At 55.6% G+C, this 14,668-nt stretch overlaps 1 protein-coding gene across 4 annotated transcripts in view; it reads right to left on the bottom strand.

The window, feature by feature from the left end:
• Positions 1–9,752: 9,752 nt before the first annotated feature.
• MEF2D (myocyte enhancer factor 2D) overlaps positions 9,753–14,668 on the bottom strand; it is a 30,138-nt gene continuing 25,222 nt past the window's right edge. For all 4 annotated transcript variants that reach the window (XM_074318998.2, XM_074319000.2, XM_074318997.2 and 1 more), the window contains 3 exons: positions 14,265–14,478; positions 13,574–13,880; positions 9,753–13,273 (listed from right to left, as the gene is read on the bottom strand). In XM_074318998.2, the coding sequence (XP_074175099.2) occupies positions 13,262–13,273; positions 13,574–13,880; positions 14,265–14,478 (533 nt within the window). In that variant the 3' untranslated portion in view covers positions 9,753–13,261. The remainder of the gene's footprint in view (positions 13,274–13,573; positions 13,881–14,264; positions 14,479–14,668) is intronic.

Raw genomic sequence — 14,668 nt, forward strand, 5'->3', positions numbered from 1 at the left:
GTCAACGAGCGAGGAAAACCCCCTCCTAGAGACAGGAATTTAAGGACAGAGGGAGGCAGGGTGAAGTCACACAAGACAAACCACTGTGCACAAGAGCGGCAAAAGTGGGGCTAGAAAGTGCGGAAGACCGAGAACCATCCCTGTGAGAAACTCAGCATCGCTCCCCCTCTGCCTTTCCAGCGACTTGTGTGTCCCAGAGGAGACCTGGGAATACGCAGAGGGAAGGATGGAGGGTTTAGCGGGAAGTCAGGGGCTGAGAATTGGAGGGTCAGCGATAATTGATCAAATCAGCAACAATGAAAATGAGTAAGATTCAATGTTGGCAAAGGTACAGGCAAATGAATGCTGGTCCAATGCTTCTGGAAGGCCAATTAGGCATCATGTAGTAAAAGCTTTTCAAATGTGCGTACCCCTTGGCCCTCCACGCTCAGTTCTCAGTATTCAATCTCAGGAAATCAAAGAAATGTACAGATATGTTCAGTGCTATTTGTGATGCAAAAAGGAAACAGGATTTTCAACAAGACAGTAGAACAGAGTACATGTGTAGGAGACAATACTATGCAGCCACTAAAAATGTAGAAAAGTATTTACTGACGTGATAAAATGATCATGATTTAGTAAATGAAAAAGAAAACCTAATACATAAAATATAAGTATGTTCCTGTCCTTTTAAATACCTTCATACACACAGACATACACACACACACACATTTGGAGAAGGAGAGAAGGAGAGAATCAGAGGTGGGGGAAGAAAGAGGGAGAGAGAATCAGAGAGAAAGAGAGAGACAGAGAGATGTGTCTGAGCAACTGGGAAAGTACGGTCACCACTAGCTAGGATCAGGACCGTGGGAGTCATGAACAGTTTCAGTCCTGAGGACACTGAGTTCTCGTTCAATTGAACCTGGAAATGCCCAGGGATGTGTTGCACAGTGTTGCGACCTGCACAACACAAGCCTGGGAAGGCGAGGGTTAAACCATAATAAAGAGACAGAGACTCATATACAGTTAAATCACAGAGGACCAAGGGACTCGCAGCCTCAAGAGACTGGAGCCCTGAATCGGGTCACTGACAGTATTTATTGATTACAAACAATGAGCATCACATGATTAGAGGCAGGGTCTGTGAAAATCCTACACCAATTCAAAAAAATGATTTCAATACCCAATTATTTGTCCCAAAGCAGCTGAAGCATGTCGTCCCAAGATGACTAAGGTGCGGTATGCACCACCCTGGGGGAGAGAGTCTCTCGCAGTGAAACTGTCCCATGAGCTGAGCAGAAAGAGCTAGATCTTATCGCTCTAATGGGCCTCTCTCACAATAAGGGGAGAGGGAGTAGCAGAGGCCAGCAGCAGCTTCCCACAAGAACAAGAGGAAGGAGGGGCAGGGCTGCTTTTTATTATTTCTTATAACAGCTCATTGGGGTCTCAACGGGGTCCGTCTGGCTTGAGTTGTCCCTCCCGCGAGGAATCTTACTTGTCGTTGACTGCAGACCCTTCTCTTGAAGACCAGATGGAGAGACTCAGGATATTATAAACTCAATCCCAGAGAGGCACAGTCCCACAACTTCTTCTTTCCTTAGGGAAAGGTTGGGTGGGACAGACAGCTAGGCTGCTGTGTGACCACAGCACAGGAGGCGGGATACACAGACTGGAAGCCGGTGAAGAACAGTGCCTCTGAGATCGCCTACCATCTAGTTCCGGAGCTCTGCTGCACCACCCGTCCCTGGACATGTGACCGTGCCATGTCCCTGAGAAAACACACAGGGTGCCTTCCGCACCTTGAGGATCTGTATATAATTATGAGTCACGCCTTTACGCCTTCTGCCTGCTTCAGAGAAGGAGACTGGTCACTTGCCTGGAAAGGCCAGCCAGTCCCTTCCCCTGGCTGGTTTCTCACCTCTACCATCATCTCCGACTATGCACTCTCTGACTTCTCTTTCTCGGGCATTTTCAGCACCTCTCATGCCGCTGGTTCGGGCCCCTTCACTTACACACATGCCAGGATTTTCTCAGACTTAAGGACGGTAATTGGCACTATCGTCTCCAGTACCTCCTGCTTGATTTTTCTTCCCTGCGCTGCCAAACTTGCCCAATGCAGGATCTGACTTCTTTAGATGGGCTGTGGCCTCTCTGGCCACCACCAGTCCTGACACTTCCTGCAGGGCCACCTCACTCACGTGCTGTACCTGCCCGGCTCCGCCAGCATCTGAACGTGTCACCCCTGCCACTAACATTTCTCCTGCTTCTTGGACTGACCCCTCTGTCACTTTCAAAGGCTTCTCTTTCTTGTACTGGAGAACGCGGTGTCACTTCTGTTCTCAATCTTCTCCACATTTTCCTTTTGAGAACTTGTTCAACTATCACTTCTATGAGATCGCGTGCAACTCAATGTTATAAGATCACCGAACAGGGAAGTTGGAGAGAAATTTGGAGATCAGCAAGTTCAACCCTCTTAGAACATGGCTGGATAACAGAATTCTGTAACTCAAAAGAACTTCAAAGATAACTGCCTTAATTTACAAATAAGGACAGGTAGGTCTCAGAGAGATCAAACAGAGCTGCTTCTGGCTCACCACACAGTTCGGTGCAATTCTAAGACATACTGAGCTCCTACTCTGTGCGAGTCACTGGGAGACATGAACTGGAGTAAGACAAAGTTCCTTCCCTCAGGGACTCACTTCCATCCAGCACAAGCACACAGAGGAAAACGGGGTGAGTTCTATAATGGAGAAAGAACATAATATTATGGGACAACAGAGGAAAACAAAGTTCCAGGTGCGGACAGCTGTATATTTAACCAGATGAGTAGATTTCACTAGATCTTGAGATGGGGGTAGGGCGCATTCTCCTTTTTCGTTCTTGTTGTGTGTATATGATCTTTAACTTATGAGGAAAGAGTCTCTCACGGGTTAAGTGACTTATCCAAAGTGACTTCAAGTCAAGGCCAGGTCTAGAAACCAGGTCTCCGAACTCCAACTCCAGTGTTCTCTCTCTTACCCCTCAGGGCGCCTTCAGGCCGTATTTCTCCCGAGCACTGGTCTGCATTGTCGTCTACCTGCCAGGCATTTCTAAATGAATGTCCGCCTTCTACCTGGTTTGCCCTGGTCAGTAGCAGAACCATTCTCCCAGCTGGGATGGGTCAACATCCTGTAGTCACACACGACGACATTCCACACACCTCATTCCTATTCTGGCAATAGGTCCTATTAACTTCCAAATGTTGAGACATTCGGAAAGGCCTGCCTTTCTTTGGTGACCTCTTCCACCACCCCGGTGGCGTGCCTTCGTATCTTAATACTGGTTTTGTCTTCAGTCTGAAAAAACTCATAGAGCCTTAATGTTGAAAAGAACCTCAGAGGTGATCTATACTCTGCCTTCACCCAGAGAGAGAATCACTTCTTTGTACTTCTGTTCCCACGATGCCCACTTGCTGTGCAGGGGGCTCAGCTAGTCCCAGAGGGGGCCTGTTTCACTAGGGGACACCCACATGATTAGTAGGTCGTCGCTCGCCACTCAACAACTGTCTACTGTCCCTCTGTTTCAGAAGCAGTGCTCGGGACACTGGAGGTTTCGCTGCACAGGGCGCCCCACCGTCCTTCTGCGTTTCAGCCTTTCCTGTCTTCGTTCACTGGCCTTCAGTAACTTCTAGCTGCATCTGCTGTTCTCTAACATGGACACCACATCTTGAAGGGTTGTTCTGGGGATCAAGTGATAAAATGTGTAGAAATGCTCTGGAAACCAAGCATAATATAAGTAAGCCTTTCTCCCGTCTCTCCAACTATGTGACACATATTTATTTTTGGCGGCGGGGAGGTGATTGTACTATCATCTTTTAAATTATATTTTATACGTACAAAAGAATAATTGTTCTGTGGGATATAAAATATCATGAAATACCCATAAATCACCTTTTAACCCACTAACTTCTTACCAAGGGCACCCACCGTTCTTCCCCACCCCACCCCCACGCGCTCTGCAAGGTAACTAATCAGTTTTGCATTGATCACTCCTCTGCTTTTCAAAACGTTTTATCAGACACGTGTAAACACTATAGTTTTAAATTTTGCTTGTTTTTTTTGACATTTACACACATTTCAAATGTTTGGGGTGTTCTGGGATTTCCTTTTCCGTTCAGTGTTATGTTCCTAAGGTGTATCCAATCCGCGTATATACTTTGCAGCTTCAGCTTTCTTCACGCAGCCTTTTCAGCTCCCAAGAGCCCCAAGTTCTTTCCTGCTCTGAGCTCCCTTAGCACTCATTGTCCATTTAAAAAACGGGGGGCTGGGGGGGCCTGAAACTGTACCTTCGCTTTCCCTCTGTCTGAAGTACCATCACCTCAATGAGACACAGCCTCCTCGGAGAGCAGGCGGGGAGCTTATCGAGGCAGGAGAGCGCGCACAGGGAGCGGGGCGGCCTGGGTTGGGTGCCCGTCACACCCTCACGGGCAGGGCCCTCGCGTCCCGAGCCTCCGCTTCTTTACATAAAGGGTTTTGCGAGGAACTCCCGAGATAACGGATGTAACACTTGGTGGACTGAGAAGCATCATCCCCAACTTGATATTCACGTTACTGTCGGCCCACGGCTCCCCTAGGGCTAATGGCTCTCTGGCTGTGTTTGGGGACGGTCGTGTCCCCGCTGAGGGCAGGGACCGGGACTCGTCCATTCCTTGGGACCGTCCAGACAGCGCCGGGTCAGAGGTGTGCAGTGCTGACCGAGGCCAGACGTCTGGGAACAGGGCCAACAGGCCAGAGGGCGCCATCTGCCCCTCGCGTCGGGCCGGGAGGGAGCGGTGACAGCCACGCACGCGCGCCTCCTGCGGGCCCGGCTGAGACCCAGCCAGACTTCGTCCGCAGGGCTGTTTTTCCCCATGTGGGGGCTCAATCTTTTGTGTACGCATGCGTCTCGCCCAGGCCGCGGTTGGCTGACGCTCCCATCCGTCATTAGAGGAGCCAATAGAATGAGCCGCAAGATCCACTTCCTGCCCGGCGGCGGCGGGGGTGGGGCGCTGGGGGTGGGTTTGGGTCTTTGTCCGCCCCCACGCAGGTGCGGGCCGAGCGGTGGCGGAGTGTGGCCGGGGCGCGGGCAGCGGGCTTGCAAGCGTCGGCTCGCCAGCTGCAGAACGGTCGCCCTTTTCCATGACATGGGGAGCGAGCGAATGGGAGTAAAGGGGCTGGTGGGAAGGACGGCGGGGTCAACTCTGCTTCTGGCAGCGTCCGCGGGGTGGGCGCCAGTCAACGTAGTGAGCACCTACTGTGTGCCAGACCCCGCCGAGGCGCTTTGGCACGGTGACCTCTGCTTCCGTGGGAGCTCACGGGCTGGAGGGACAGGTTAGACAAGTGCTTTGTTGTCTTCCGCCTCCCGACTTCTCCTTAGATGGAAATTTTTCTCTTCCCGAACCCTGAGCGGCTCCGCGGTCCCCGCCCGGCCCCGGCTGGCAGCGCACGGATTGGGCGGCAGCCTCCGCTCCCGGCTGAGGGCAGTGACGGGCGAGGACTGGCGCCGCGGTCACGTGAGGGCGGGACTTGGCGGGCGGCGAGCTTCCCGGTAGGAGGGGCCCTTCCCTGCCTTCGGGCCCAGGGTGTCGTCACCGCTTTTACTGGGCACGTGGAGGCCGATGCGCAGTAAATAGGAGTGACTCTGGGCGGCCACGCTGCGAAGGCGGAGACCGCACTTTTACGAGACCAAACTGCCCGAGCGAGGCCCAGGAGCTGTAAACACGTGGAAAGGCGCACAAAGCAAAGTGGGGCTGTGTGTGTGGGGGGGGGGGATGGTTAAATGCAAGTCAGTCCAACTGGAAGCAATGAATCCTGGGCCCCCAGGCTGACCTGACCTAGAATAGAACTAGCCAGGAACTGCGGGAAGCGCTGTGGGAAGAACCCGAGAGCCACCTCTTCCTTTGGGGCCTCAAGTTTACCAACTGGAAAATAGACACGGGGTGTCTGGCCTTAAGAAGCAGACGTACCCCTTAGCCTGGCAGTAACACAATGATTTGAGTCTGTGAAGAGAAACAAGCATCCTGTGTGGGCTCCAGTAAGAGCCACTTTGGAGCCTGGGGTGGGGTCACCTTATGTCCCTTTCACATCCGTTAGCTGTTCCTGAAACAAGTTTCCACAATCACAAGGCTGGAAAAGTTAGTCAGCCCATGGGACTGAGGGGTGAGTCAGAAGAACGTGAGGTACAGGGAACTGGCCTGGCCTCCTTAGCTGGAACAATCACGTGCCACCCTTCCTGCCTCACAAGAACCACCTGGGGGGGGCTGGGGGGGGGAAGGAGCCCAGTAGGTGCCACTTCTTCAGTAGACTGATAGCTAAGCCCAGAGAAATGGAACCCACACTCCCTCTCAGCCCCGGGAGCTGGAAAGGAGAACAGAAGCTGCAGAAAGTCACCACGCCCTTGAAGAAAAAAAAAAAAGAAATCCTCCGGGTTGGTAGTACTCCATGCTTGACAAAGTGCACGTTCGCGTGCATTGTCTCGTTTTGGTCTCACTGAACATTTAATGTGTCCCAGGCACTGAGAGAGGCACAAGAAGGCAGGAGGCAGGGTGTTTTTTAAAGGAGCTTTCAGTCCAGTCGTAGAGAGAAGATAGAAACTAGTACCCACATTTTCAGGCAGAACGATGCAGGTGCTGGAAAGAAGGGCAGATGGCTAACACCTCAGTAGAGAACACCGCCAGCTGGGTAGGACGGGGAAATAAGGAGAAGTTTGACAGAGTGAAACCTTAAATGTTAGGAAAGGCCTCAAAAGATAGAAACGGGATAGTGCAGTTTTTTTGCCCATAGACCTCGTCTTACCTAAGTAAGCTGGTCTAGTTTCATGTCTTTGATAAGTAGCAGTAACAAAAATAACTCTTACCGAGCTCTTATGATGGGTCAGGAATGGTTTGCAGTCATTGCTGTGTACCATGTATTTAAATTTCACAGCAACCCTTGTTACACAGGAAGCAGCTGAGGCATGGAGAGGTCACGGTTCTCTCCGGGCGGACGTCTCACAAGATACCTGGGGGCCCTGCCTGCAGTCACAGCACCCCATCCAGTCAGTCGTCCAAGCACGAGTTTGGGAGCCATGGGCCGTCCTCCCGTTCCTTCCCCCTCTGCCTTCCCCAGGCAGTTGCCAAGTTCTGTTCGTCTTCCTCTACACATGGACAAAATTCACCCTCTCACTTGTAAAGGATCCTGACCCAGCCTCAATTTTCCGGTCCTTCCACCGTTCTCAGCAGGACTGTCAGAGGGAGCTTGTACGGGGGGCTTTCTGAAATGCAAATCTGATCAAGTCCGTCCTCCACCTAAATCCTTTGCTGACCAGACGTCTGCACAATGAAGTCTAAATTATGACAGTCAAGGCCCTTCCTGAGGAGGCCGCCGCCTGCCTCTTCAGCTTCCTCTGCTGTGCCTTTGATCACCACAGTACTGGGCCTCCTGAGTGAGTGCAGTTCCTTCTCCAGATCTCATGCCCTTCCGGCTGTCAGGAATGCCTTCCTTGCCCTCATTTGCACAGGAAACTCCAAGGCTTCAAACCCCAGCTCGAACACCCCCTCTAAGAAGCCTCCCTGACCTGCACCGACTGGGATTTGGGTGTGCCTCGTCGCTGGTCCCACAGACCACTCATATCTGTCTGATGTGACACAACACAGACTGCTGACTCAAGTGTCAATGGCTGGTTCCCTTGGCTCTGTCCCCAACTAGACTTGTCAGAGCCTCTCTGCATCCCCAGTGCCTAACAAAGGGTTTTACATAGAGTAGGGGCTTAATGCACGTTTGCTGCATGTCAAACAGGATGGCATGAGCAGAGATACAAAGGGCCTGTCCAGGAATGGAGTGGGCTGCCTGACCAGCCTGGAGCCCAAGGGATGTGTAGCCAGAGACACAACGGACTGTCTGGAGAAGACGTGTTGCTTCTTTGAAGGGCCTGGGAGTCAGGCTGAGGAGCGTGGACTCTATGCGGTGGGCGTGGAGAGCCCTGATGTCTTAGATGATTGATCAGAGCTGCCCAAAAATGGGAGGACGGACTAGAGAAGGAGGCAGGCGTTACAGGAAACAGGCAATTCCTCGTTCGATAGTCAATGAAACAGCGGCTCGGGGAGATCACGACTGCCCGAGGCCACACGGCTGGTAAGTGGCAGACATAGGAGCTGAACCAGCGGCTATGTCAAGCGCAGAGACCTGGAGCTCACCACAGGGGCACACAGCAGACGAGGCTTCGAGGCCGTCCAAGCGTGAGTGGACGCGCCATCGCTCAGGACTGGATACTTCTGCTGCAGACACCAGACCCAAGTCCCTGGCTCAGCACACACTCATTTTCTAGTCACAAGGTCCGTAGGCGGCTCTGTGACCCAGGCCACTTCCACGTGCTTCCACGGTTCCCACAACTTGAAGGAGCACTCGGAGAACCAGGTACCAGCTCTATTTCGGAGGTGACACACATCACTTCCCACTCGCATCCACTGGCCAGAACTAGTCCAGAGATCCTGCTCGACTGACTGCAGAGACCGGAAATAGTCTCCCGTGCATCCAGGAAGGGAACTGAGAGTAGCTGTGGGCAATCGCCATGCCCAGCCAGGACTCGGGCGATGCCCGCAGAGCGGCGCGCCACAAGGTGTGAGGAGCAGCGACAAGCTGGGCAAAGGAGAGAGGTCTGGCTCAGGATTTGGTGCTAGGTCAGGGCCGTTCTGTCACCTCGTGGGTGAACTGCAGTGCACGTCACACTGTGGTTCCCCCGTCACAACATCTGGGGAGCTGGGAAACTAAGGACAGAGGACAGGAGGCCCTCACTCAGATGGCTGTTGTTGGGAGGCCTCAGTTGTCACATGGGTCCCCCCACAGAGCGGCCTAAGTGTCCTGCTGGCATCCCCCAGAGAGAGAGAGAGAGAGACAGACAGGAAGCCATGACTTAGTCTCAGAAATCACACACCGTCACTTCTGCCGTGTTTTGTTGGTCATACTTACCAGCCATGATTTGAGATGAGGACCACACAAGGGCGTGAGAACCAGGCTGGGTAACTGGGTGCCACCCAGGAGCTGCCACCGCAGGCAGCCGGCAGGAGAGACAGTGTCTTCCCAAGCCCTTCCTGCTCAGCTCACCCATCTCTGCTCCAGCTGAGGGAGCAGCAGGTGAGGTCTGCAGGGACCCGGGAGGGAAGCCGATGGCCGCATGCTGCAGGTGAGGAAACCCAAGGCAGTGTGGATGTGACTGCCCCACGCACTTGTGCAGCCAGCTGCGTTTGCAGCGACCAGAGTTAACCATGTGCATCTCCAGCATCTGTAGGCCTGTCTTTGGGCCCCTCACGCTCCATCTGCCTCTGCGGCACCTGGGTGGCCAAACCTGTTAGCAGTGAGCCCTGCACCTGCCCACAGCACAGCTGTGCAGGGTGCGGGAGGAGGGTAAGAGCCACCTGCCCTCAGAACACCAGGTGGGGGGCCCTGTGGGATGTGTGAGGAGAGGAGGGCTGATGCCCCTGGGGGAGTGAGCTGTGGGTCCCAACACTGCCCGGGCTCACCACACAGCGCCCTGTTCTGACCTGGCCCTGAGGTGTTTTGTCTTTCTCCTCCCAGGATCCCTCCTACGGGACAACCTTCCCTAGTCCTGGGGCTGCCTCTGCTTCTGACAGCCCCAAAGTTCTCACCTGAAACTCCACCTCAGGTACCTGGAAGTGCCTGGCCGCAGGCCACCACCAAGCCTGTCACCTGGTAGGTGACACTGTCCCACCTGCCCTCCGCCGACTGACCGCACCGAAGAAACCAGACCCCGAGCCAAAGTATCAGAAACGTGTATTCTTTTCCTTTTAATAGTAAACCTCTTCACAACAAATATAGTGAAAGAGTTTTCAAACAAAACTCATAAGAATCTCAAGGACTTTGTCTTTTCTTATTGTGTAGAATACTAAGAAAGCATCACCATACAGCACGAAAAGAAATATTGAAAACAAATTGACCGCCACACACGTGGACCCGCCCTGCGCACACGCAGGGGGAGCCGCAGGAGTGTGGGTGATTGTCGGGCTTGGGGGTGGGGCACCTCTGTGGCCTGTCCCCCCCCTCCCTCTGGGACTTGAACAGGGAAGACAGAGAGAATCCAGATTCTCCCGGAACATTCCAGCCCCCCCTCCCCAATACAAATCCCATTCCTTCTACCAAGTGTTTAGGGGTGGAGAGGTGGCCGAGGGGAGGAGAGGAGTTCCCAGGCTCCAGGTCCCCTCCCTGCTGTGAAAGCCTAAATCCACCCCCACCCCACCCCAGGGGATTGCAGAGTCAGTTAAAAATATATAGATAGAGATATTTCTAGATACACTTTTACATCATTTCTGTCTCTCCAAACAAATAAATAATCAGCAAGAGAAGGTGCATCACATCCTTCCTGTCCACGGTGGGGGGGGGGGCGGGGGGGCCAGGGATCACTGCGGCGGGGGGGGGGGGGCTCTGTGCCCACTGTCCCCGAAAGCTGTGGGAAGCCTGAGCCTGGGGAGGGCCGGGGCACCGTGAGGACTCTGCCACGGCACGGTCTTGGAGGAAGGAGTGGGTGGAGGCAAATTTGGCTTGTGAGAGGAAGAAGAAATGCAGCCCCCGCTTGAGGTCTGGGTTCCCAGGGACCCTCATCTGGCCGGCCAGCAGAAATCTTGGGACAGTGAATTGCAGAAATGTCACATGTTCATTCGCAGACCACCCCTTGCCCCCAGGGATAGAGAAGAAGGGACACACACACCCATACATGGTCATCAAAAGCCAGGGTTGCCGCTGCCAGGCAGAGGGCAAAACTGGTTAATATTGCACCGTGAGCTGCAGGGGCCTCACCCCACCCTGTGCTAATGGTGGCCGAGCCCAGCCTAGAAAGGCGGACAGGCTGGTGGCAGGCATAGCCTGAGCAGGGAAGGCCGGTCATTCAGCGTTTATTGAGCACCTGTCACTCACCCATCCAGCCATTCACCATTACTGGGCAGGCTCTGGGACACACACACACACAAGACGACATCCTGTCTTCTTTCAAGGCCCTGATCAAGTCTCACTGACCCTTGAAACTCCCTCGGGACCTGCAGGAAGGACCAGACATGCCGTGTGGCCTTCAGCAGGTGGAGGTTAAGCTGTGAGGAGGATGGCTCACTGACCAAGGAGGGAGAGGAACTGAGTGTCACCCTGAAAGCAGGACGGGGCTGCGAGAGAGGGCACTCCAGGAGGGAGCTGTGTGTAAAGGTCGGGGCACTGGGGGGACATCTGCACTAAGCCTGGAGAGGCAGGGCTGCGGGGAGAAGCAGAGGCCCGACTGCCAGCTCCCTCCTGACTGCACGACAAAAATATCGGAGCTGAGAGTGAGAACAGGTGAAGGAGGGGGGAAGAAGGGACGGGGGCTCAGGGAGGAGGGTGATGGGGCTGGAAGCCAGGGTGAGTGGCTGCAGCAGCCACCTGTCCCTGTGCAAACACACCCAGGCAGCACACGCACGCAGACGCCCTCAGAGCTCGATTCACACGAGGATTCATGCACATGGCCTGAGGGGCTCAGAGATCCATGCAAACACGCGTGCACACACGCGCCCATGCACAGGGACACTCAGACATACAACAGCAGGGCCCTTAGGAACACGCAGGCCCACGTGCGGCCCCACGCCCCCTGCGTCGTGTCAGAATACTGCCAGCGGCTGGGTCAGAGAGGCAGGCAAAGAGTCACCTGCCCCCAAATGGGCCTAGTCCACTCTGCTTTCCCACCAGGGTGAAACCCCAAGGGAGTCCTGCGGCCCTTGGGCAGAGGAGCTGGGTTTCCATGAAGGAGGGGCAGACGCCAGGCCCCTGGGGGAGGGTGGTGTGGGTCACAGGCTGGGGGCCAGCCCCTCCACTTTGCTGTCATCCAGCCCGAGGTCGCAGGACCTGGGGAGGCGGCAGAGAGGGGCAGACTGGAGGGGGGGGGGGAGCAAGGACAACAGCAGAAGAACCTCATCTGTACAGTACGGCCGTTTGAGTCATTATTATTACAATATACTTTGACAAAAATAGAATCTCATTTCATATCAATACAACAACAACAAAAAAACAGTTTCCTGGACTGTTACACTGCTAACGGTTTCCAAAGGTTGCTATTTACAGTTACAGTAGCCAAGAGGGAAGGTGCGGGGCCTGGTGCAGGGACAGGAGGTAGCGAGACAATGAGGGGACGCGCAGGGAGGTGAGGTGGCAGCGAAGGAGCTGGGGGGCTGGGAGAGGGCCCAGCAGGAGACACGGGAGGCAGGCCTGCGGACCTCCAGGCCCCTCCCATGCTCGCCCCATCCCACGTGCACTCCTCAGGGACGTGTACGTGCAGGGCAGAGCCAGTCCCCTCGCTCACACCTGCCCGGGCGAGGCCGGCTCCCACTGAGCCACCTCACTCCAGCTCCTGTCCCCAGTCCCCCCGCTTATGGCCAGCTTGACAGGGCTGGTGTCACTGAGGGGAAGGGAGCTATTGCACTGTGTATCTTAGAGAAAACGCTGGGAAAGGGAGGGGACCCCACTCACTCCTGGCTCGTCCTCTGTCCCTTCTCAGCTCTCTCGTCATGGCTCTTTCTCTCCAGAAAGGGGCTTCAGAGGGGCCCCCACCTCCGACCTCCCCCAGCCTCAGATTCCCAGGCAGCCTTCCCAGCCCCAAAGCTCAGCCAGCACCCCCCCCACTTGGGGGTGCAGCTCACACAAGACGCAGTGAGGACGCATCGTGCATGTGCAGGGGCGTGTGGAGGCCAGGCATGGGTATTCTGCCCCCTGTGCCTGAGGCCACGGGACAGCCCAGACGCAGAGACCCTTTCCAGAGCCCCTGCCTCGCTTTGCCCTGAAACAAACCCACCGTCACGCCAGCCGACTTTGGGGTTTCAGTCTATTGTAAGGGTTTTGTTGTTTGGTAGTTTTTTTGGTTATTTCCCTCTGTCTGGGGGATGGGGTGGGAGGGCTCCGCATGCAGGACTCGGCACCTGTCCTTTCCCAGACGCCTCTCGGGCCCCCACCCCTCCTGCAGCATATGTGTACAACGTGCAAAGTATCCCCCCTGCCCGCAAAAAAGAGCTCCCCCGGCCAGTGAAAATGGCAGGGGTGCAGAAAGAGGGGATGGGAGCATCCCCCCTCCAAAGCGAGAATCCAAATTAAAAAAAATATAATATTAATAATAATATAATAATAATTATACACAAATGTAACCGTCGACAGGACACGGAGCACAAGAGAGGAAGTGGGGGTCGAGCGGGAGGAGCCCAGGACAGGGGGTGGGCGGTGAGATTGTCAACTCTTCATCAGGGAGGCTGAGAGGGGGGTGGGGACCGTCACTTTAATGTCTGTGAAGAGAGGAGATGGAGAAGGGGGTGTGAGGGGGTGGCTCAGGCTACAGGGTTCGTGCCCCCCATTTCCCTCTCCCTGGAGGGGCAGGACTCTGGTGGCAGGGCCAGCTCTGAGGGGAGGACATCATCGAGCAGATGGGCTGATGCTGGAGGAAGGGAAGGAGACGGGCCTTTGGTGGGGGTACAGGGTGTCAGTCCTGTCCCCGGAGGGCTGAGGGCGGGACCTAAGACAGCTGGGGGCACACCGGGCAGCCCCGCGAGGCGACACTGGCAGGCAGGAGGGTGATGCTACAGTACCCAGGTATCCAGCCGCATCCGCTTCACAGCCGAGCCCTCGGCCTCAGGCTCCGGGGCCGGACGCAGCAGGCCCAGCGTGGGCCCGAAGTCCCCCCGGCCGTCATCGCGGTCCCCCGTCTCATAGGAGCCCCCAGCCGGGCTGCTGAGACCGTCGCCGGGCTCAGGGCGGGTAGCTGGGAAAACAGCCTGAGGGGGAGGCGCAGGGCTGCGCTCTCGGCTGGGGGACACCGGTTCCGACTTGATGCTGATATGGGGGTGGGTGGTGACCGTGAGGGCAGCGCCCACGTGGGGCAAGGGGCTGCCAGGGCTGCAGAAGGCAACAGGGATGGGACACAGGGGCAGAAACAGGAGAGAGGGAGACAGACAGAGGGTGAGAACACAGGGTGGGGGTATGAGGGGGAGGGAGAGATAAGTGGACGGGGACAGAGGCCAAGTGAAGGGCAGAAGGGGACAAGTCACATTAGTTCCTTCTCTGCCATGTCGTCTTCTGCCACCAGCCGCCCCAGCCCCACCCTTGGCTGGCTGGGTCTCCCAGGCCTGTACAGAGGACACCAGGGCTGTCACTGTGCCTCCCGTGCTGTCCACTGAGACGACACCCTTACGGGAGCCCAGTTCTCAGGAGGCCCCGCTCTCCCGGCCCCTCAGCTCTCCCTCCCCGAACACATGCAGACTGTGGGTCCCGGGGACTCACATTAAGTTGCTGAGAGACACGGGGACCAGGTGAGGTTGCTGGGGTGGCTGCTGGGGCGGTTGCTGGGGCGGCTGCTGGGGAGGCGGCTGGGGCGGCTGCTGGGGCTGTGGTGGCTGTGGCCAGGCAGTGACAGCGGTGACGTTGCCTAGTGACAGTCCCCCAGGTGAACTGAAGGCTGGTAAGGAGGAGAGCTCCGCGCTGGTCAGCTGGTAATCTGCCAGGGTGGGGGGGAGGGGGACAAAGTGAGGGTGCGCCTGGGGGGGGTGCGGAGGCTCCGGGAGCCGCTGATGACAGACGCGAATCATCCACGAGGCGGCAAATCATCCGCGAGGCGGTGTTCCCAGGTCAAGAGCTGCAAATCTAACAGCCGTGAGCAACACTTTCAACAGGATGAAGACGGGCGG

Source organism: Rhinolophus sinicus, chromosome 7, assembly GCF_057876585.1.
Source record: "Rhinolophus sinicus isolate RSI-liver-muscle chromosome 7, RSI-T2T, whole genome shotgun sequence".
In the NCBI taxonomy this organism is placed as follows: Eukaryota; Metazoa; Chordata; class Mammalia; order Chiroptera; family Rhinolophidae; genus Rhinolophus; species Rhinolophus sinicus.